Source organism: Ceratosolen solmsi, unplaced genomic scaffold (assembly GCF_000503995.2).
Source record: "Ceratosolen solmsi marchali unplaced genomic scaffold, CerSol_1.0 scaffold10, whole genome shotgun sequence".
In the NCBI taxonomy this organism is placed as follows: Eukaryota; Metazoa; Arthropoda; class Insecta; order Hymenoptera; family Agaonidae; genus Ceratosolen; species Ceratosolen solmsi.
Genome location: NW_011948412.1, coordinates 3,285,308 through 3,311,731, shown reverse-complemented (window position 1 = coordinate 3,311,731; position 26,424 = coordinate 3,285,308). Strand labels below are relative to the sequence as shown.

The 26,424-nt window shown below is 22.5% G+C and overlaps 1 protein-coding gene across 2 annotated transcripts in view; it reads right to left on the bottom strand.

Annotated features, from left to right (window-relative positions):
- Positions 1 to 7,266: 7,266 nt before the first annotated feature.
- The window catches only part of Dop1 (dopamine receptor, D1), a 118,311-nt gene continuing 99,153 nt past the window's right edge, over positions 7,267 to 26,424 (bottom strand). For both annotated transcript variants that reach the window (XM_011506082.1, XM_011506090.1), the window contains exons 3-7: positions 21,184 to 21,250; positions 14,991 to 15,300; positions 13,875 to 14,019; positions 12,602 to 12,991; positions 7,267 to 7,551 (exon numbers count right to left, since the gene is read on the bottom strand). In XM_011506082.1, coding sequence (XP_011504384.1) covers positions 7,267 to 7,551; positions 12,602 to 12,991; positions 13,875 to 14,019; positions 14,991 to 15,300; positions 21,184 to 21,250 — 1,197 coding nt within the window. The remainder of the gene's footprint in view (positions 7,552 to 12,601; positions 12,992 to 13,874; positions 14,020 to 14,990; positions 15,301 to 21,183; positions 21,251 to 26,424) is intronic.

Here is a 26,424-nt window from a genome sequence, read left to right as displayed (position 1 = left end):
ATATTGAGAACTTATGAAATAAAATGAACCTACAGAAAGTGGCTGTTTAGCAGAGCTTTAATATATAACGTACGTGATATCGCTGAATCATACGTATGATTCGTCAAATATTAGGCCTACAATGAATTAACTAATGCTGTATTTTACTTTAAAAAATTTATTTTAGGAAATTGTACTTTACTTTTTGTTTTTAGTACTTCTTATGTAATATGTTAATAATATTTATATTTCGAAATATATTAATCATGAACAATAGTTACAGATTCATGATCAATAATTTAAAATAGTTTGACACAAAACGAACCAAAGCAAATTTCTGATATGTAAATAAATTTTTATATTTTTAAATAAAATTAATTTTGTCTTAATGTTAACATAATATGATTCTAGTATTTTCTGATAATTAAAGTTTTTAATATGAGAAATGTTTAAAACATAATCAAATATAATATAACATAAATTACAATAGATTTCTTATCCATATTTAAAAATACATTGAGTAGTCCACCGATGTAATTAATACAGCAACAGAATATTTATCTTTTTTCATTCTTTTTTATAAAACATCAAAATAGAAATCGATAAATCTTTAAATTTAAAAAAAAGTTTGAATCGAGTATTTCAAATAAGATTCTCTGTCCAAGTATAATTAGATTTTTATTTACTAAATATTTTTATTTTATATAGAATATTTCAGAAAATTTTAGTTTTATTTTTTTAAAAATTTGTTGAATAGTATAAAAAATTTGGTAAGGAACATTTTTCTTTTTCCGTACCTTTCTGTTTATAAGATCATAAAAGAGTTCTTATAAAATATTTTTTGAAAATATTTGTTGAGTATCTATAATCAATAAAATTTATAGGAAACTTAGGATATTTTATCAATTATTAAAAAATTTAATTTATTTTTAGGTCACTAAAATACTATTTGTAAGAGAAATTTTATTTTTTTGAGTTTGTCTATTAATTATTATATTGATTATCATCCCGAGAATAAAAGAATACAATTTGTATTCCTATAACTAATATTATTAGTAATAATTTGCTTTTTTAAGAAGTTTCTGATAGATTTTCAACATTGAAACATTTGAGTAAAAATCGAGTTTATAATCAGTAAATAATCTTTTACACATTGCCATTTTAACTGTTAAAATATCTCAACTTTATTATTTTATATAAAAATGAATTTAATTTTTATTTAACAAGTATCTTTAAAACATTATAAGATATTTGAGATTTTAAAGATTATATTATATTATAAATATTATATTCTTTTATATAAGGTACTTGAAGAAATAAATTCTAGTTATCGAAAATTTTTAGTCATTTGTTTGTTTAGAAATTTGTTTCTATACATTGCTTCCATTAATATTATGCTTCAGTTTTTTATTATTGTGAAAACTGTCAAATAAAAGTGATGCATAATATATTCTTTCTTAATATTATAAATAATACATTTAAATTCAACAAAAATATATAATTTTTTTGTACTAAAAAAACAAATTTTTTCTTGTTTTTTAATGAATAAAAAATTAATTAAATCTAAATAATTAATTTTTTTTATTTGTGATTCAATATTTTGTTAATAAGTATATCAAGTCTACACACTTATGCATATATACATATAAATTAATAATATAAATTATAATAATTAGCCTATGTTAATTAATAATATTGCATTTATTATTAAATATAAAGTGCCGTAGAATAATAGTAAATTAATTGTTAGTAAAAAACATACATTCATTTATTTTATAATTCATTTATATTAAAATATTACAAACATACAAATAATTCTATATATTTAATAATTCCTAATGAATCTGGAAATTAATTAATTAACATTAATAAATATACAAAAAAAATTATTTCATGTCCAAATAATTTTTGTTTGATAATCGATTATTTTAAAATAAGAATAATATATAATTAGTTCTTAATAACTTATTTAAAATAAATAATGCTATAAAATTTAATATTTTCTGAACTTAAATATAACAATTTTTTAAAGACTATTATAAATTAAGAATTTAATATGGGAATGCAATGTTATAAATCCTAAATGTTATAAGCTCTTTTTTTTTTTAGTATAGTGTATATTTTTTAGTTAATATCGTGTTTTTTTATAAAATAATTACTTTTTGAAACTTCTAAGTAAATCATAAAAATCCAAATGTTATATTTGTAGAAATGTGAAAAATGATCTTTAATGCGCGACTTACTATTGATTATGGACTAAAATTTTTTTCTTAATATATCTGTTTTGTTATTTTTAATTTAATTTAAAAAATAATGTACCAGTAATCTGTAATAAATAATATAATACTAATAGCAAAAATTAAAATTATCAGTTCAAATTAAAAAAAAAGTTTTTAAAAATCTATTATATATTTATATATTTATTTAAAATTAAGTGGACTTATATATAAAATTAATACTATAAAATTTATATTTTTACACGATACAAATTGCATAATGTAAATCGCTATTACACATTTCTTGTAATTGTTAGTTATATTCTGCGTACTAGATTGGACTTATATTCAATTAGATTTCTTTTATTACTTTTGTATTGACAATTATAATTAATTTGTAAGTAGAGTAAATTATTGATTTTCAACTTCCATTATTTTTATTAAATAAGTATAAAATACTTTGTTTTCTCAAAATACTGACTATTACTTTTAATTAACACTATATAAAGAATTATGCGTCACTTACTAATAGAAGAAAAATTTTATGAAAATTTATTATACTTATATATCGATACTATTATAATATAAATTTCATAACCTTTAACAATATAAATATCTTACGTTCTTTTTAAACAAATGAGAAAATTTTGTGTTAAAAAAATATAACTAATATTAATACAAAACATAATTCATATATCATAAGAAAAAAATGCTTTCAATTTACTTCTTTATAAATATTTCAAATGAATTATAAATATTATTTTGAAAATAAATTATGTAATCATAAAAGTTATTCATAAATTTAAATTTGCAAATTTATGAGTTTTATAGAAATAATGAAATTTTAAAACGAAAGTAAAATCATTCATGTTCTTGAACTTTTTTAATCCGTAAAAAGAAATCTTAATTATGTTACATATATAATACGTACTTCAAACTATTTGTTAAAGAAAAATTATGAGTTGAAAGTAATGTTTTTCAAAAATTATTATTTTACAAAAATTTATTCTAAATTTTGTCAAATGAATATTTATGAATTAAGAAATAAAGATCTTCTACAAATAGCAAAATCGATCTTTGATTTATTTATAAATATTACATAATTCTGAAAATATAATACTAAAAATTATAAAGAATTGTCGAAGACCTTGCAATCTATTCGAAGACTTTTTAAATGTATAGTATTTTAAGATTGAAGGTCAGTATAAGTCGAAGGCATTATTTACAATTTAAATTCTTAAAAGATTTCGAAATTATAAAATTCACTTATGATTGAATTGTAACTATGAAAAGAATATTGTATTGAAGAGTGTACAGAGAACTATGTTTGTCTTTACATACGATAATTACTTTGGTTTTGTATGTATTTTTTTAAAAATATTTTTAGACATATCAAAAAAGAAAAATTAAATTTCAGAAATAAGTTTAGTAAACAAATCGAAGATTTTGGCAAAAATTTTGGAAATTTCTATTCATTATTAAATGAAATTCATAATTCAATACCATTAAGTCGTTAACAAAATTTTTCGTCAATAAAAAAAGTTAATAGTGAATAGTTAAAAAAAAAGTTATTAATAGATTACGATTTTTTATTATATACTACTGTTAAAATTACATATTTATATAAAAAATAATTAAATTTATGAAATCTTCTAAAATATGGAATTTTATAACATAAAACATGCTTAATGGATTTACAATATTAATTATTTAAATATTGATGTTAAGAAACAATTTACAAATAATTAAATAACAATACTATACTTTTTTAATATGAAGTTACTCGCGAAACAAGAAATAAAGCTTTAATATATTTGTACTAAAGTATGAAAACTAATAGCATAGCATAGTTATGGCATATATTGTTATTGATATCAACATAAGAATTTTTTAATAATGATTTATAAAATATGATTAAATATTAAATATAATGATTTGTAAAGATGACTAAAATTTTATGGAAGACGAAGAAAATTGTAATATTGGATTTGTAAACGTTAATTGACAAATTTTTTATTCGAACATTAAAAATTTGGAATGAAACATTTAAAACGCTTTTATAATAATACGGAAAATTTAATAGTTTTTAATGTATTAACATAAAATATTATTTTAATATTGCAAATATTATTGAATTACATATGAATCAATTGTATATGTTGTTTATAAATAATTTAATAAAAGCTTTGAAGTAAAAAAATGTTTTTACTAAATGGATAGTCTATTAAAAGAGTTTCTTATTATTTTTAAAGATAGGCCAATGACTATTGATATTAGGAACTGTACACGTTTAATTTTTAGAAAAATTTCAAGAATTTTGGTGGTTCTAGATAATTTCCTGTATAAAATATTTATTTTATAGGATACTAATTTAGTCATTAATGATTTCATATATATATATATATATATTCATACATAGTCATATATATATATATATATATATATATATATATATATATATAATATAATATAATATCTATGTGTATGTATACGGATAAATATTTATTAATAATTTTTTATAAGAATTTTTTAAATTACTACTTACTTACTTAAATTACTACAATATTTAAATAGATCATTGAAAAATATAACAATTTATGATTTCAAGAATACATAATTTATAAATTGGATCATGTATAAGAGTTAGCCAATTTACATATTAATTGATGTTAATAAAATAGGAAATGTTAAAAACTAAATTTAAAGTTGATGAAATTTTTTCTATTAAATCATATGTTAATAAATGTTTTCATTAATAATTATACAAGAATAAATTTATTTAAAAATAAAATTTATATGATAAATATTTCATAAAACTTTTCTTCTTAATACGATGAACTAAATAAAGTAAATTATACTTAAAAGTTATTTTAATTAATGATCATTATTTTAGAATCGATCACAAGTAAATAAAATATACTTATAATTCTAAAATCTAATACTATCAAGAATAAAATTTAATTGTACAAAATGTTGGTCGCAATTTTGTTTAAATCTTAATAAAACCCAATTTTATAATTTAATAAGTAGATTTTTGTAAATAGAATTATGGATATCATTGACAGTATAAAAAATTCGATAAATGTGAGAATAAATACTATATAAAAATACTTATATAAATATATACTTATATTTTGAATATTGAAATAATATGGCGAAAGTAGTACCTGTTTGTAAAAATTTCATTCGGTTCAACAGAAAATTACAAATTATTTACCAATTTATAATAATGGAATATGTCACTTTAATATCAAGAATAGAAATATGCTAGAAATTGCTAGCATGTATATATCATTAATATTATATTATTTGAAATTTCTTTTAAAACATCTATGGATAAGGTAATAATAGTTCATATTTAATAAATAATTGTGAACTAAGTCTTAAAAAGGAAAATAAGTTTTAATTTGAGTATTCATTGTTTATAAATTAAATAATTTCTTTGTAGCTAAGAAAAATACCTTTCAATATTCTAATTATCGAATTTTCTTTACTGCTAGTTAAATTTCTTTGTTACATATAATAGCGCTTTATCATATTGAATTAACATGTTAAACTATCAATAGGAAATATTATGTTTTTTAATTTTTTTTTTGGCAAATCAGTATAATATTATTCGTGTTTAATAAAAAGATGTATTTAAAATAGCATATGTAAAGTAAAAAATGTTTTAATATAAATATACTAAACATATGTTTGTAAAAATTTAAGTGCAGGTTGTGAATGTAATTCATATTATTTTTAATCTTTTCATTCATATTATATCGATTTACACAATTATATGATTTCTTTATATTTATCATTTATTACAAAAGATCAATCAGAATTTCTACTAAGAAACAATCACTTGATTCTTACGATCTAATAATCGGACTGATTTTTACTTTAAAAAGTGGTTAGTATTTATTAATCATTGTTTTATAAGGAAATAAAATTATACAAAAAATTTAAGCTTACTATATCAATCTAATCATATTGTAATAATAATCGTTTATTGTATTACGAATATTTCAGTCAGTAATTGTATTACTTAATATTTTCAAATATATTAAAATTAAAAACAATAGAAATATCATTTTTGTTTTTCTATTTTATTTTTATTATAAATTAAAATGTGTTAATGTATTTTTTCATTCAATAATACATTAAGATGAAAATGTTATAAATTCTTCGAAAACTTTCATTGTAATAAAATATATTTCCAACATTGTTTTAATTTATATAATTTTGAAGCCAACATTAGTTTCATTTATACTTCGTAAAAATAGAGTACAGTTGAAAATAATGCACTTCAAACTATTTTTCTTAAAAAGATTAAATAATTTTATTTTAGATATGACTTATTTTTTTAATAGATATTTTAATATAGTATTTGAAAACAATCAAATTTTAAAGCAGTTTTTTTTTAATAATTTCAATAATTTAATTATATTTTCATTTATTTCGGAAAGTTAAAAAATATAAGAATAGATTTTTATTATAAATTTAGAATAACTTTATTATCTTATTTAATATAAATTATTTAATTTTTATTATAAATTGTGCTTTTCTTCATTCGTAATTGTATTTTAAATTATTTTATTTTATTGTACAATAAATAAATAGTTAAATCTGTTTATTTTGATATTTATACAATTTTTGTGATTATTTGCGGTACTGCTTTCAATAAATGAATTATTGAATGGTTATCACATTTAAAACCAGTCTTTACAAAAATGTTTATAATTTCTTAATAATTTTTAATTTAGAAATTAACGTATACAAAAATGAAAGCAATATTAACAAAAATAAATATTAACACAAATAAATATTGTCAGTAATACTACGACTCATACACATAGAAAATAAAAATAAAAAGTTTGTAGCTATCAACTGTACTCTAATATAAATATAAATCATTGTTACTCATAAGAATTGTTTCGCTTTCAGTGTAGGATATGTCTTGATTTTATGAAAATCTCTGCTGATTGTCTCATAAAGCCCATTGATACTTAAAAAAAGGATACGAAAACAGCTTATATTCTTATTCTCATGTTAATAGGTCTTTATCTTTAAATCTTTATCTTTATCTTTAAATAGCGCTAACGATTGTGTCTCGATGTCGCTGACCAATCGAACCGACTTGACTGCTATCGGCACTTGATCGTGGGCTAATATTACATTCAACGATAGAACCGTTGCGTTTCGTAACAACGATTGATCGGAATTCACCGCATTCGCTTGTGGAGGGTTGATTGTAACGAGTCCGTGCGCCTTTCGTCAAAATGCGCTTGAAAGCTTCGCGAAACTCAGTATTAAAGATGCTGTAGATGATCGGATTGAAGGCTGAATTACTGTATCCGAGCCAGGTTAAGATCTGTTGTAAAATAAAATTAGTTATTTCATTTAATAATAATGCGTGTAAATGAATTTTTATATTCATATCTGATAATTTTTATTTGTTTTTGTTGATAATGAATAATTATTAATAATTTCACATACTCTTGATTATCATATAAGACAGAAGTATGATTTGAATTGATCATAAATAATAATTTATGTAATAAATATGTTAACATAGTATAATATGTAATGATATTTAATATTTTATAATTCCAGTTGAATATACAATTTAGTATTTCTATGATGTTGTTTTTAGACATAATTAAAAAATTAAATTAATTATGAATGTATTTAATCGAATCTAATATATATATTTATTATTCTATTAAGGAAAATAATTTTTTTCATATCATTTTTTTTATTTCATATGATTTTTTTTATTTCATATTTCATATGATGCAGAAAAATTTTTTGGCATTAAGTGCGTAATGCATTTGCGATATATAATAAGAAAAGATCATTATATATATCATTAAATATATTATATATATTTCTAACACGGACGACCGCTTGCTGCAAGCTGAGAAACTTAGCATCGACAATGGCGTCAGCAAATGCTGCGTTACCAAATGCCGATTTCCATTGAGGCTATTTGATGTAGCGATTACTTCCGCCCTTCACATCTGATCATACGACGGCTTAAGGGTTGACTGATCAGTCTCGATTATATTAAAATGCTAAACACGAGCCAAGTACACTTTGAGCAGTGAAGACGTAGGAAGTGTTTGCGCAATCGCAACGACATATATAATAATACGACTCGCATCTACATACATTTGAAAGGGATAATTCGTTCAGTGCATAAAATCAGTAGCTTTGGATAGTACTGTATGTGTTTATTATATAAATTATACGTTATATATAATTGTTTATAAAGTTATCTAATATTATCTAAAATTATTTAAAATATTATATAAAATTATATAAAATATCATATCAAATTACATAAAATATATGAAATTATATAAAATATTATATAAAATATTATATAAAATAATATATAAAATATTATATAAAAGCTGAAAGCTAGACTGAAACTTTTATTATTACTTTGAATACCCATTAGAGATTGATCTGAATAAAAATTAGTTAGACTATTTTTAAACTGAAAATAATAGTAAAACTAGACGAAGCAACATTTATACTTGGAAATAGCAATTGAGAATGTAGATAATATTCGAGTATTTGTATCTATAATTGTATTGTTTTGATTTCGATAACAAGCATACAGAATGCAAATAATTTGATACAGTGCTTGGTTTGTCAGTGATTTAATAAAAACATAAACAATGTATTGAAATTTACTTCAGTTTCATTTATAAAGAATAGACTAATAGTAATAAATAGAATTATTGTATGCTAATAGTTCATGAGTGACAACAAGAATTAATTCATATCGTATAAAATGAAAAAAATTCAGAAAATGTAGAATGTGAAATGTAAATGTAATGTATATCAATATTGAAATATATATTAATTAAGTCTATTAAATTTATTAATATATGCATCCTAGAATATTTAGACTTTAACTTATAGGCAGGGATTTGAGAATCTCTATCCAAAATATTTTGTAGTTAATAAATATTAACGTAGCTTATGCAGTATATTATTTTAATATATAAAATAATTATTTTCTAAATTAAATAATTTAGGTCATGTAATATCAAATATGATTATAAAACTAATAATATTTGATAATTTAAGTTTAGTCTACTTATCAATCTTATTACTTAGCAATCATTTTGCGACATTGTTTAGGTTTTAAAATAATCCGAATTATATTCATTAGTCTTTTTTAATGGAATATTTCTATATTACTTTTTATATCTTTCCGATATAAATAATGTAGATGATTTCAATAGATTTAGTTGGTAAATTATATTATATTTTATGTACAGTATTATCGATGAACACAATTAATTTAAGAATTTTAATATAAAATTACTTTTGCGTGATTGATAATTATTCAATGAAATCATATCTAATTAAATAATATAGATTTAATACTGTAGAATATAAGTGGATAGATAAAATAAATATTTTGTACGGTTACTTATATGAATAAGATATTTTTATATGCCTCATTAACTAAGAGAATAAATATATTTCTTTTAATTATAAAAAGTGATTTGAAATTATTTTAAATTCAGTTCTAAAATTATAACCCAATATACAGATTTAAAAAAAAGTTTTACATTGATGAACTGAAACAATCTGAGTTTCTATTTAATATAAAGCATGCATTTATTTGTTCGAGATTGCCAGAACTTTTTCTAATTCAATAAAATATCTGGCAAAACAACATCGTTAAAATTTCGTTAGTCTTCTGCAAATTTTTGCTTATCTAAATATCCAGCCGGAGTGTCATAAAAAACTTCGACGAAAACTCTCCCACAGTCGTCGGAGGCTCGAAAGGTTCGGTACATCTGGAAAACATTCATGAATAGTCATGTTATTTATTTTTGCATCACGTTCGCACTCATTGTTTTTTGTCGCGTTAAACGATCTTGTTTACTTGCAAGAATGTTTCGAGTCTGTTTACGCGAGAATATTTCCAGAGTGTCAGATGTACGTAAACTATCGAGTGGAAAAACATTTCTAAAAATTCATTGCAATCCAAAACCCTGTACCATGGCATCGGGTAAGCGGCAAATGACAGACAATGCGCACATTGTTCTTAAGTACGCCGAATGTTGCTCTAGCACGAGCCAATCGACTACAATTCCAGGAGACCTCTCATATGGCCAAGTCCAAGAGAAAGGCGAGATGACCAATAGCAGACGCTCACCCCTCGAAGACACTTTTCCGATATTAGCATTTTCAAGCCTAAATTCGGAAGGAAGATGGAAAGGAGGTGTGCATGGTCAATCCTGCCCAATGGCCGCGCTCTGATTGGAATCAAACAAAAGGAAGGTGTCCCAAGTGGACACCAGGGTCAGTGGTCTATTTAAGAAGGACAAACACAATAGCCAGGGCTCAGTTTGCTCAGTCTTTTTCAGTTATTCATTCAACAGTCTATGAGTCACTCATCCACTCACTCATGTTGTCCGAAAAAAGTCTTAATCAGTAATCTTCGCAAGTCCAAAAGAGCGTCAGCATCGCCTACGACTCTCATTCCTCAAGATCACACGGTATCTCCAGCAGCCAGTACGAGCCGATGGAGGTCTTAGTCCGCGCGACGCGAGAAGCATGCGTTGCCCCTTCAATTCCATACCGTGTGGAGCCTCATCTCGTTAGAAGAAGCCCCTTGTGCCCGAGCGCATCAAAGGTAAGTACAAGAGTGCGTCAGCATCGTCTACGATTCTCAATCCGCCAGGTCATACGGAATCTCCAGCAGCCAACACGAGCACATGGAAGGCTTAGTCCGCGCGACGCGAGAAGCCTGCATATCACCCTGTCAGGTCCATACCGTGTTGAGCTTAGCCTTTAATAGAAGCCGCTTGTGCTTAAAATTAAAAGCACGACACAGTCACAGTTTCCCCACGTGGCACTACTCAAAGAAGTGGCGATGGCTTTACAACCTCTCCTTTTTCTTAGGGTAATTTACCATCAAAGGCACTACGTCACGAGGATCAGGAACTTTACAACCTCCTACCTCCAACCGCAGTGCACCTCAACGCCACGTTCCAATCGCCAAAGAGTAACAAAGGTTCATCTATAACCTCATCAATAATAATCATCCCTGTATTTGGAAAGTAGACGGAATAAATGGAAATAAAAAAAAAACATGTGTTAACTATCGAATCAATGAATTAACCCTTCCACTTGCCCACGCATTCTCCCACACAACATCTAGTGGTCTGCCTTAGTTAATTCTAAACGTTATTAAAAAAATTGAATCTTTAATTAATTTTAATTACTAATAAGTAAAGTATTATGCATGATTAAACATTTAAAAACATTTAATCATACAAATATAATTATTTTTCTTTTGCTTAAACATAAATAAATTTTTAATAAAAAAAAGTATAAAAGATAAATAAAAGAATAGATAGATTTAGTTTATTAAATTTATTAATATATGCATCCTAGAATATTTAGACTTTAACTTATAGGCAGGGATTTGAGAATTATTTTTATTTATTTATTTATCTTTAATAAATTAAAGATATTTGTTGAACTAATAAATTATTAAGATATTAAAATTTTATAAATATTTTTACATTGTTAATATAAGTTAATTAATATAATATATTATTATTAATTTAATAAATATATAATTTATTATTTAATATTTTATTTTTATTACAAATAATATAATTCATAATTATTGCATAAATAAATTTATATATTTTCTAGTTAACATCTTAATACATTGTGAATGAATATTTATGAATTATTATAATTCTAAAGGAAACGTTTATTTTTACTGTCGAATTTATAATATTTATTTTCCTTGATTCACTGGATATTAATATCCGCTATATTCTTGCATCGGTTTTTATCAAATTAAAAAATTTTTAAAAATTTATTAAATTTATCAAAATTAACAAATTTTTATTTTTTATTTTGCCATATTTTGTATCCAAAAGCTTACATTTAATGTTATACTTTTACTTATTTCTTTCATTTACGTATTGTTAATTTCAGATCTTATTCTTTAATTTGTTACATATTTGGTACATATTTAAAGAAATTTTTACTGATATCTATATTTACACCTATATCAATATTTAACATGTTATGATATATGTTGAAATTCAAGAAAGTAAGTTTAAACCAAAGAATTATTTAATAAAAGAACATGATCCGAAAGTAGTTCCGGATTAGTAACTAAATTCGAAATTAATAGTAAAAATACTTTTTTATTTTTTATTATTTTTAAATATTGTTTCAATTATTTCAAATGAGGTTTATTATTTTTAAATTCTATTAATTTGACTAAAAGAAATGGATAATATTATAAATAAATTATTTAAAGTGTAAGTATTTTAATTCTTACAAAAGTAAAAGCTGTAATTTTTTTTATGCACAGGTCTAGTATTTAGATAAACAAAATATGAATGAGAATAAATTGATTATACCTGAAAAGCCAAATCTGGGATGCAAGTTTTGCAGAAAGCCGCAACAATATTAACGCAGAAAAAAGGTACCCAGCAGATGAGAAAAACTCCCATAATAACACCTACGGTGATTGCTGCTTTGTGATCGGATACGTGGTATGGAGTCGTTGGCTTAGTCTTCGTTTGTGGCTTGGGTGTTTTGATGCGTTTACTCTTTGAACGAAAGCTCTTAGACAGAGATGAGGGTTCTGGTAACTTTGTCACTGCTCTGATACTTTTAACGTGTTTTTGTGCGTAACAATAGAGCCTGCAGTAGATGCCAATCATGACGATACAGGGTACATAAAAGGATATGCAAGATGAAACTATGGCATACGTAGGCGTTAGATCCAGGGCACAAGTCGGATATGACTATAATGAAAGAAGCAGAATTTTTCATCTATATATATATATATATATATATATGTCTATATATGTCTATATAAAATTATATACATCTATATAAAATTAAATTAATCATTAAAAAAAATAATTAACTAGGCAATTTATGTAGAATATTTAATATTATTGTAAAAATCAGTGAAAAGTATTATTTCGTTTTCTGACATGAATTTTTTGCAAGCTATTCGTTATATATTGATATAAATTTTCACTGAAAAAATATATTTTTTTTTCATTAAAGAATATATATTTTATATGATTACATTGACATACTCTAGAAAAACAGGTTGTAAGTTAATAATAAAATTGATAAATTTTATTGATTATCGTAAATAACTTGTATGGTAAAGTCAACATTTGAGATTAAAAATTAAAAATTTGATTTTGTTTGTTAATATTATTACTTATTCGTAAATATATATATTTATAACTAATTCTCAGCTATAATGCTCGCTTAATTCTATATTAAAAATAGATTATTGATTATAATATTTCTTGGTAAATTCAACTTGGTAACTATTTCAACATTGGTGCATAGATTTAATTTTTAATGTACATGTTTTTTTACTGTTATTCCTTGAATATCTGTATTCGGGCATACGTGTAGGTATAGGCAGTTAGAATATATATTAAATATTTACCCTACATAAAAGTTTCGAAGAGAATAGAGAAAAGATAGAAAGATAAAGATAACTTAAAAGTCTTGAAGATCTCCCTAAATGTTAATACGTTTTCACCGGATCCTTGAGACAATTTATGACACCAATTTATAGTACCGTTATTTTTAAATATTTCATTTAAAAATAAATTATATTACTTATTCGTTAATTAGCTAAATTAAAAAAACATTTACCTTTTCGCCAACAATATGTACTACCGGTGGTTCGTTTGGCCTATGCAATCCAAGACTGATTGGCAGGAAAGATATAAGTATGGCTAGCATCCAAACCGTCATTATGCTTGTCCAAGCGGTTCCTTTTGTTACCCATCTTCCATATCTAAATAAATAGTATTTTATTGTTAACATCTATTGTAAGAAAAAATAAAAAATGTATCTATTGTATAAAAGGTTTATCTTAATATTCTTAAAAATTTATTTAAAATATGAAGTTTTTTAAGAATCAGGCCTGATGCCTTCGTTTATATTTATTACAAATCGCATTTAAATCATATATTAGAAAAGTGATGATTCTAAAACATATGAACTTATTACCGCTAGAAATTATTTGGACTTTGTTAAAATAAAATTAAGAAAAATGTAATATTTAAAAATAAAGTATTTACATTAATAAAAAATGCAAGTCTTTTAAGAGAAACTTTTAAAATAAAATGAAACACCAATTGCAAAGTAGTAAATGATATTCTTTCACTTTTAGAACATGTATTTCTACGTATTTCTTCGTATCTTTTTTACTTTTAAAGCGTACTGTATAAAATGTTTTATTGTATTGTATTACCAAACTGTTCACGAACCCATGAATCGCAATTATGTCCTTTTGTCTCTTTTAAGTCTTTAAAAAAAATTAAACTTTTAAATATCTATATTGTGACTATAGCTGAGTTTAGAATAATGATGTTACAATAAGGATGAAGATGTATAAGTAATTTTGAAGTTAAATATTTCTTTAGTGTTCCTAAATAGGGTAAATCTACTTTTATTTTTTCGAGTATGGGCGAAAATATAAGCGAAAATTAAAAGGAATTGAAAACTTGAAACCTCTTGAAATCTATTTGGTTTTAAGTAATCTAAGTTGAAGAGTAAGTACTATTTCAACTACAAGAGTATTTCAATGCATTTTTATTTTTATAATATTTTGATATCATAAAGTGTTGAAGCTGTAATCGTGCTTTTAACAAAATTTAATTCTACATTTCTAATTACTAAAGTTTTCTTATTATTACGTATGTTCGTTAGATTTTAAATTGAATTATCTATTATTAATTTTTATATTAATAATTGAGGGCTTACCTAAGCGGATCCTTAATATGTATATAGCGATCAAGTGATATTGCACAGAGATTAAGTATCGATGCAGTACTGCACATAACGTCGAAAGCTATCCATGTATCACAAAAGAACGAGCCGAAGACCCAGTATCCTAACAGATCATTCACACCAGCAAAAGTCATTACAAGACAGCCAACAAAAAGATCGGCAACGGCAAGCGAGGCAAGAAAAAGATTGCCGATCCTTCGTAATCCTCGGTCTGTACATATTGCCACAATTACTAGCACATTGCCAGCAACTGATAGAAATATCAGAAGAAGCAGCAAAACACCTGTTGGGGAACGGTAGATATAGTCTAATTTGAGAATAATTTTATTTTGATCTACTAAATTAATATAAAAATTGTATTCTTTTAGATATATATGAGTTTATAAATTATAATTTTATCAAAACATTTTATTATAATGTATAATATATATATATAAACTAGATTGAACTATATAGACTAGATTATTTGTTTTAACAAAAATTCTCAATGAATCGTTAATATTAAATGTAAATGTTCTTAAATAGGGTATAGTTTTAGATATAAAATTTCTGGTTTTATGGAAACAGATATAGACATCTTCTCGATGAGTCAAAAACTAGTATCAAAGTAGCAATTAATCTATAGATTTTATAGCCCGTATGATAATGAAATATTGTAATAAATGAGTTCATAGTCATCTGCAATCCTATGAGTAGGTATCGTCTAAATTTGAAAGAATTGTTTGTATGTAAGGATCGGCGGAAAGTTATGTTAATAAATTTATTAGGGTTTTTTAAAATATGTGTATAAAGTAAATAATTTTTTTACTTAATTTTAGACACGGATGATCTATATTATATTTAATTTCATAGAATATGATAAATAATTGAGCCCGATGGTTTTATATTGCAATCTGATTGTATATTCTTCACATATTATTGCACAATCGGAGATGGAATTTTAAACAAAAAATAAGAAATCAAAACCTGTAAATGATTAGTATCATAACTGATGTGATCGAATGGTTGATTATAATTAACTTAATTGAAGGATAGCATTGTTTACGTGTTCTATGATTCTTTATAAAAAATGGGTGTAATATGAAATTGCCTTCTCTAACAAGACACGAGAATGTTCAATTTTTATTTCTGATTTTCTTTGATAAGAGTGATTTTAGCATTTTTAAGTCTGTAAGGATAGCATTGAATGAATATGAAAATGCTATTTTTTATTATTAAAGATTAAATGAAGTTTCCCATATGGGAAATTTCCGATATATGTCAGTCGAAATATTTGTAAATTAATGAATCAGATTTCCTCCAATCTCCTATGTCCTCGGAGTCCTTATTTTTTTATTTTGTTAGTTCTATTCCCTTCTTTTTTATGTTTCTTTGGCATGATGCTCTCATCATCTGGCACTTATTTAGTCACTATATACAAGATCCATATTTTATTTGAATTTAATTATTAATTTAATTTTAGCATATATTAATATATTATAAAATACACAATTATAGTGTTTCAGATTTTTAGAAAATTTTTCAAAAATCCTTTTATAAACTATCTTTTTATTTTTGTTTAAATTTTGTCTAAAATAAGCGTTACACTGTTAACCTATAAATGCTTTTACGCATAATTTATGACAATTTGAGTTAATTTGTTGGAATTGTCATTAAGATCTTCTTATATATTATACGAAATTGTATTATGAATCATTGGTATCATTATAATCACTGTAAAATTATTATAATCAAGCTATATTAGTTGAATGAAACTATAACTTTTATGTTCGTCAATTAAAAATTTCATTTTTAACATTTCAAATTAGAAATGTAAATGTAAGGTTATTTAATTATATTACTTGTAATATTTGTAATACTTGTAAATAATTGGCTATAAATATATTAAATGTAATTACAGAATGATAAAAAAAAGTTATTACTTTTGTTAAACTTTGCTCATTATTCTGTTATCACTTAATTTATAATAAATGGAGGTGAAGGTATTTGTTGATTACATCTTAGTGTTAAACTTAAAATAAAGAACAGAAAAAATGTAGTATTTAAATACGGTTATAAATTAAAACAGAAAAGATTTACTGTGGTATAAAAACTGAGTAATCTCTAAAGGAAAAAATAATTTACGATCTTAAATTGGTGAATAAATTGGAGAAAAATGCTGAAATAGGTATGTTTAAGATAAATAAATAAACGGCGATAAATTTTACTTGCATTCTTAATACAATATTAAACTATTCTCCATACAGCAAATGGAAACTACTAGAAGAAAAATGTCCAGGTATTATATCGAACAGAAATATCAAATAAGAATAAATCTAGAAAAAACAGCAGTAATTAAAAAAATGTTTAAATTATATAAGCGGTTCAATAATAAAAAATGAATATGGAATTACAAAACTTTGAGAAAACTATATATGAAAAGCATTATTTAAGTAACATTCAAAATTAGTTAACCTAAACTGACTATTTAGTTTCAAATTGAATGAGCAATTTGTAATAATATTCCTGGTATGTGCAATTGAATATAAGAATACTCTTTCATTCTTTAAATTTTTTAAATAAGAATGCTTTGTATTTTCTCGTTATGATTGTAGTATTTTTAGGCAATTATGTAGCATAATACTGTCACTGAAAAATTCAGTTTTAGCAATTTTAGCAATTTCTTTACTATGCTTAGATTTCATAATGTAGTGAATGTTTCAAGTTTCATTACTACTTATTTATTGGTGCAAAAGTTCATATATACTTGAAAAATTTTCTTGTAGGTATTAGAAATATTTATTCAGATATAGTTTTCATTGAAAATAGGTGGACTTTATGAAAGTATAAAATTATTAAAATTATGAAATTATAAAATTATTAAAATTATGACATTGAACATATTATTGTTATGTAAACTTGTTTATTTTTTATTTTCGTACTTTTCAATATTTCTCTAACGTTAATTTAATAGTTTTTCAAGACTGCAGTTTTCGACCTTATCAAGCGTTTATCTTCCAAGCCAAATTAAACAGTTTAAAAAATCTTTATTCATTATTTTTTATTGAAAAATAATAAAAAAAACTGAAAAAATGAAATTCAATTTATCATTAATTTATTCAGATAAATTTAATTTAATTATTATTTATGAAAATGTTATTATCAAACGATATAATTAATTTTGTCCATATGTATATATAGCTTTCGTTTTAATTGTTATCTTTAAGATATTAATTACAATATGAATATTTGCAGAATACAATTACACTAAATTTCTTAGTTCATATTACAATATTGAACGGTAAATTTTCTTTATTTTACATATGTGATATATTAAATAAATATATATATTTATATATTATAATATAATAGATAATGAGAACATATCTTATTTTATTCAATACGAATATATATGATATTTTCGTATTATTTTAACAAAATAGTCAGTTTTACTTACTTACAAAAGAAATTTTAAACAATAATTATGAATATATCGAATTTATTATCATTAAAAATGTATAATAGAAGAACTTAGAAGCAATCAGAAACATTAAATTGATAGCTATTACATATCATGGATTTTTATTCTTATACACATTTTTTCATTAGTACTTATTATTGAGTAATATTCACCTTTTCAATTAGGTAAAGTTTCATTTCATAAATGTAAATTCTATATTTTATAGATGATATTGGTTTGGTGTAAAACATTTCAGTATTTTAAATAGTAAGTAATAAATATTGTTTGTAATTGTATTAATATATGTAATTAAGGTTCTGAATATTTTACGATTTAAACTAAAAAATAAACTATAAAATTTTGTTTTGAAAGAGACAGATATAAATTCAAAATTATGCTAAATACAATGTAAATATTTATTATTTGCATAGTTTAGTAAAATCAGAACTTAATAATAAACCGTACAAGTAATGAAGAGTTGTCAATTTTTATTATTTCAGATATTATTTGAATTTCATAGCGGTTGGAAGTAAATTATTTAACATTTTTAATTTACTTAAATTAATGAAATACTTTTCATAATTAGTTTTCATGTATTTTATGCAGGCAGCTTCATAACTTCAATAATATAATATAAATCTATCGATATATGTATAGATATAAGATTAATATATTGCGCCACTGTATAAATTGAAAGAATTTAAAAGAAAATAATGAATATTACAATTTTCATGATATTTTGTACTACATACTTATATTTAATATGAATTATATTATAAATTTATATTAGACATTTATTATACAAGTCTACGTATATTCATTGATAATGAAATATGTACTATTATTAGTTATAAATTTAATTTAATTTAATTTAATTAAATTTAATTTATATGTAAAGTTAATTGAATTAATTCATCGTCTTTATATGTACAGAAACATTTTCTATTAATATATATATATATATATATATATATATATATTCATAATAAATCCGGTATTTGTAAATAAATTAAATGTATACGTATCATAAGTAAGAAACTAATATGTAACATGAAAATATTACAGAAAAGGTTTTAATTCAAAACAAAATTACGAATAACACGAAAATTACATCAATCTTAACCTAATGATAAATTTCATTTCAATTAAATTGTAAAATAAAAAGTTAGAATATTTGACAAAGAAAATTTCGTGTATAAAATTCAAAATTTTTTAAAAGTTATTCAAAATTTTGTATTCGAAAATAATGAACATCTAAATCTTCGCTAATCCTGATCAGATAGATGATTATCAAAAAATTCAAATGTGTTTTTTTAAAAAAAACTGTATGATTATGATTATTATGAAATATTTGCAACAACAAAACATAAATTAAATAATACTTAATTTTTTTATATTACACAACGTTTCAGTATTTACAAGAATTTTATTTAGTAACGCCTGAAATAAAGTTTAAATATTAGAAAATGTATTTTAAAAATCTACGAAATTTATAAATACATATTTATATTTCATGAGAAATTATTATCGAAAAATATATTGACGATGCACAAATTATAAATACATTTAGTATTTTTCGATGCGACATCAAATAAATTTAATTTGTATTTAATGAGACATAATTAAATTAAATCTACAATTTTCATACAAATGAATTTGTTATCGCAAATACAAAAAGATAGAGATTGAATGTATGAAATAACGACTTGTATATTTATAAAGTATTTACTCTATCTATATTAGTATTATAAAAAATATTGATAGAAATGTATTTTAATATAATTTCGTTGTTGTATGTATTTATTTAAATTTATCTTCATAATTATTTTTTTTTTTTAATATATTATGTATTAAAAATATTATTTATTTCCAACTTAATCAAATTATATTTATAATCAATAGTAATAAATGAAATACAAATGTCAAATATTCAAATGAATTTACTCAATCAAGATTAAAACAAAGATTTATCATTATAAAATTCGAGTTAAAGTTGTGGATTTTTATAAATTTTGGTATTTCCATTATTTAAGATTAAACATATATATAAAATTTCATATACTTTGTTATTTTTTGAATATCATAAAAAAATGTATTCTTGTATGCTATAAGTAAATTCGACCAGTGATACGTGGTAATATATTTAAATTTTAATATATTAAATTGTGATATATTAAAGAGTTAAAACCTGGTCGTATTCACAATTTATATAAAACTATTGTTATTCGATATAAATTGTAATTTGTCTCTTATAAGTTATAGAATGCGTTAAAAATTATTTGATAAAGCTTTCGGCAAATTCATATTTTTATTAATTTATTTTATAATCATTATAAAATTTATGTAAAGTAGGTAAGCTTTTCAAAAGTTGAATTAACTTTTAATTAAAATTAGATTTTAATATTATTGCATTATTTTTAATTTTTTATATGTTTTTTAATTTAATTTTTTGAAAGAATTTTTAAAACTAAATCGATAGTAATATATAATTTATGATGATGTAAATATTATATATTTAAAGTATGAAAGAAGTATATAGAGACGACAATGAAAATTGTTCAGAAGAAAGGAAAATAATTTCATATATGAGTAAGGAAACAAGATTAGAAATGAATGAGAGAAAGAAATGTCATGAACTTTATAGATGGGAGCGCGACTGGCTACTTTGATGGTCATCGTCGACGCGCCCATCGATTGGATGCTATGGTACAAAAGTTTTAAGCGAACCAACTAGAAGCTGCGACAACAGTGATAGGGCGATCTCTGGTAATTCTTCTCCATCAGTTTGATTGTTCTGTAACATACGGAAAATTTGTTATCCTTTAATACCATGTATATTATCTCTCTAACTTAAGTGCAGAGAAAGTTGTCAAGGGAAAAATAAAAGCTTTCCATACATTATTGAATATATTTTTAGGTATAATTTATATAATGTAATATATAATTTTATATTTTTATGCATTGTCTTAACACAGGATTTTCCTATTAATTTTAATTTAACATTTAGAAAAAGTAGCTTACTTCTTAAAAACAGAATCATATTCAGTTACAAGACATTGTAAAAAAGTTGATTTTTCTGTAAATAACATGGCGAATAAATATTTACACGTCTAAAAACATTTACTCTAGTTTAACGAAAAATGGAAAAAGAATTCAATCAAACTATAAATTCGTCAATATATTACAGTATTATCTTTTTATTCAAAAGCCATTTTTATAAAATTAGATATAAACTTGTTATTTGTACGAAAGAAATATATTTATCAATATAGTTTTACATAATTACTTGTACTTAATTAATTAAATATAAATATATGATTTATAAATATATTAATATTAGTTTTATTACGTTTATTACAAATCTGTTATGTAAAATAACATGGCGTGTTTTTTGCTTTATAATTATGATATGGTATATACCCAGAGGCGTATCGATAGTTTATTAAGAAAAACATGCGTAATGACAATGAAAGGCTGTAATTTTTGCTGCAAGGCTGGGGCAATTAATTTTTTATTGAATATAAAATTCAAATATTATTATATTTCATTATAAGTAATCAATTATTTATAATTAAACTTATTATATTATATATTATACTTAATTACATAAGGAAAATGAAGTGATAGAGAATAAAAATTATTATTATGGTGTTTGCAAATTAATTCTAGCTAGTTATAGATTAATATATTATATTAATATATATATATATATATATATATATATATTATATAGAAATATATATATAGAATATATATATAGAAAAAATTTATACCCCACATTTAAGCGTTGTATTAAGATAAAAGAATTTATGTACGATTATATCGAATGAGTATTAATGTGGGTTCGATCTGTACCTTTCGACAGAATACTTACAGTAATTTAATACATTTTTATTCAATATTGTTATTTTCGCGAATATTTGAAAAATGTTTGGCTAATAGTTAGTCGGAAATAACATATAAATATTTACATTAATAAGTTATGAATGTCACACAATATAAAGGAGAGGGAAGTATACACTGATGGAAGGATATATGATGAGGGGGGTGAGCGATTATCTATAAATGAATTTATTTATAACTATCATCTGATATAGGACCCTTTGCTAACTAGTTCCTAAATTTTTATGAGCAAAGCTATGAACATTTCTACTTCGTCGCAATTTTGTTATCTACTGAGTACGCTTTAGGTCATTGAAACTTTGCGGTCTATATCTGTAAATGTTTTCAATTTATTCTGATATCGTAATTTGCATCAATGAGTGTCGCAATCTTTGTAGTATTATACATTTTATTTTTAGAAAATATAGTATAATCAAAGTGCTTGATAATTATACTACTAATTCTTATCATATTTAATCAAAATAATACATACCAATCTTTATGAACAGAAAATATTTACAATATTGTTTCAAGACAAACGAAAATATGTTGAAATTAAATTCAGGAAAATCAAATGAAACTTCATTAAAGAATTAAGTCATTACTATAAAAACTTCAATAGTTCTCTCTTAATTAATAATCGCTATACTTCGTTGAATGTAAAATTTGACATTCTAAGTATGCGTAGATATTCTTTAATCTTAAATACTATTCAAATTTTATGTGTTAAAGCTATTAATTTAAATAGACTAGATAAAACTCAGTTGAATATGAAAAATTAAAATTTATATATAAAGTTATATCTGACGTATGAAAGAAATTAAATAGATTACATATAAAGATTCAATCAATATGGCAATAGAAAATGCAAGCATAAAAATTTAGATTACAATTTAGAAAATAGATTACAATTTAGAAAGGTCATTTAAGAAAATTTAATTTTACAATAAATATTTGAGTTATATTAAATACAAAATTTAAGTTCATGTAAAGTGAGTTTATAAGGTACGTACTTTTAGTAACGAAATTTAAGTTCGAAGTTATTTCAATTTCTATATAAAATACGTTTACATACTATCATTACATAAAACTGAGTTAGCACGAAAAAAAAAAAATAAAGTTCATTCTTTCATAATTTTATTTGGTATGTTTGTGCATGACCTTAACCTATCTCTTATTTTAAACACCAAAACTATAATGACTCTTTCAATAGCTTAAGCATAAAAGACAATTTAAATAAAATGAAAAATAAAAGTTGAAATCATCGGATTTTTTTAGCTTTCAATGGAACGTACTGTAATTTTACACTGGCTGTAAAGAATGGAGAATTCCGATAAGAATCAAAGAGACAAAAACCAATATTTCCATTTATATATATACTTTTACAGTAGATTAAAAATAACTAGTGAAACATTTATTATATAAGTATTAATATTTTTAAATTTTAAGATAAAATCTTACAAAAATCATATTTATTAAAAATATATTATACATTTTTGTACGCATATATAATACTATAAAAAGCTATAGTTTGTCTATTTGAATCTCTTATGTATTTAAATAAAATATACGTATAATATTTTATTCTTTAATTTTAGAAGTTTTATATCAATTTGAAAATTGTAACTTAATAAATGAAGTTTTAAATTAATATATTTAATATAATATATAGCGATTCTTTAGTTTATTAAATTATGAATATACGTGAAATTATTAAAAATACCTTTTTTAAGTTAGCTTGCATTTGTTACTACAAAGCTTAATAATAAATTTAATAATTTATTATTGAACACATAATTTTATATAGTTTTCTATATTGTATTGTTATGAGTTGAATGTTAATATTAACACAGTTTTAAAATGAATAAAAAAAGTGTAGCTTATTTATGTGGGATTAAATGTGACGTAAAACTGAGTTATACAAAAATTGATTTATCAAATGACTACATGTTATGTGATACATTGTAAGTGTTTTAAGAAATAAGTTAGACAGAAGGCAATACATTCGTAAAGGAGTTATTTTGTAATGTATACGGTAAGGTCGAGGTGCTGACTTATTAATCAGTTTAGTAGTTATACTGCAAATATGTATATTTCTAAATAGATTGATCATTCTGTTAAAAATAAAATTTTTCCAATGAGTTTTTATAATTCATTGGACTTTATGGAGTAACAGTAATCGTTTTATAATTGTAAAATTTATAATATAATATAATTAAATATAATTTAAATAAATTTTCTAATAAAAATCTAATAAATCTAATAAACTAAATCTAAAAAATCTAATAAAAATATATCAAATCATATTATATACAAATTTTTAATATAAAATGTATCATTCTTATTATTACACAAATAATAAAATAATAAGAAAATATTAAATTGAAAACATTTCAGTACAAAAATGTTCAAATTACTGCTGCTCTTAGATATGTTTTATAATAATCTGAAAGTTCGTATATTTAATATAGTATTAATTAGAAATTATTATTATAAATATGTAAAAATAAAATATAGAGGTGCAAATATTTCTATTTATCTTTGCAGAAATATGATTCTATTTAAAGAATTTTTCTATTAGACATACAGGCTCATTTCTTTATTATTATTTTTAATAAGAAAAATCAATTTAAATTTTTATCTAAATTTATCTATTCTATCACTCGAAAATTTTTGTCTATATTTGTCTATATATTTATTCATATTATTTTATATACAATATAACGAACTGTAGGAGTGACTTTACGTATTATAATAAAAAATATTTTATAATTAAGTATATATATATATATATAATTCAATATGAATTTAATTTTTTTATGTAAAGTCAACTTATTATTAATAAATTAATTTATATATTCATTTTAAATATTTTTCGAAATCAAGTAAGTTTGCATACTAATCTTATGTATGAAATAGGTATTATATGCCTACATAGTATTGTCATCAATTAAATTTGAAAAATTGTTATACATAACTTAAACATCTTCTTATTGTTAAAAAATTTAATTTCAATAATCCTAATTTTGATCTAATAAATCATAATTAAACGTGATATGTTCACGTTTATGTTCACGGCTAATTTTGACTTTCTTTAAGTTAAAGGTTGATAATTCATTTATAATATAAAATATAAAAGTAATATTAATTTTTTTTCATGTTAGTTTATTAAACAATATTATACTAATTTGTATAATTAGTAATTAAATCTAAACTTTGTTTTTACTTTATAGATTAATTTTATTATTTTTATTTTGCCGTATAATTGAAGTCATTGTATATGCTGTTTAAATATTTTATATTATAATAATAAATCGAAATTCATACATTACAAATCACATTATTATACATACATACCTACCTACCCACGCACATGCACGCACGGACGGGCGCGTGTATACAATCATATAACATCAAGTATTGAGTAACAATTATATTAGGGTTTTCTAAAATATTTTGAATATTATTATATATCTTAAAAAATTTTTACTCATTTTATTTAGTTAATCGTATTTCTCTCTAATGGAAATAAGGAACTGTCAGTTATCACGTTGTAAGATAGGCGGTTATGATGCCAATTACTTTTCGTCTATGTTCGTTCTAAATGTGATAGATGATTTTAAAAGATTTTTTCCGTAGTAAACTGAAAAAGGCAGTTATTTTCTTAGTTTCGAAAGATTTTATGTGAGAAGGGTGATTCGATAGAAAAAGGTTTTAAAAGGTAATGAAATGGCAACTGTATAGATAGGAAATGTTAAAATAAGACAAGTTGAAAACGACCTTTCATGAATCTCCATAAGTTTTAACAGACAACTTTATCGACTTTATGTAAGAAAATTCTTCTAATATTAGTATTCGAAGAATGCGATACTTTTTATGGATATTAATAAGTCGTTCTTGAACGAATCAACAATAATCGTATAATGCCAATAACTTGAATCTTCATGATAATTATAATTATACTAGTAGTGAAGAGTCTTCCTTTATTATTAGTTCAGAATTTTCCATAAATTAAATTGCTTCAATTATGCATCTACTGAATCGACGAATCTTATGTCTTTTATGAAATTGCTTTCTCTATTTCTT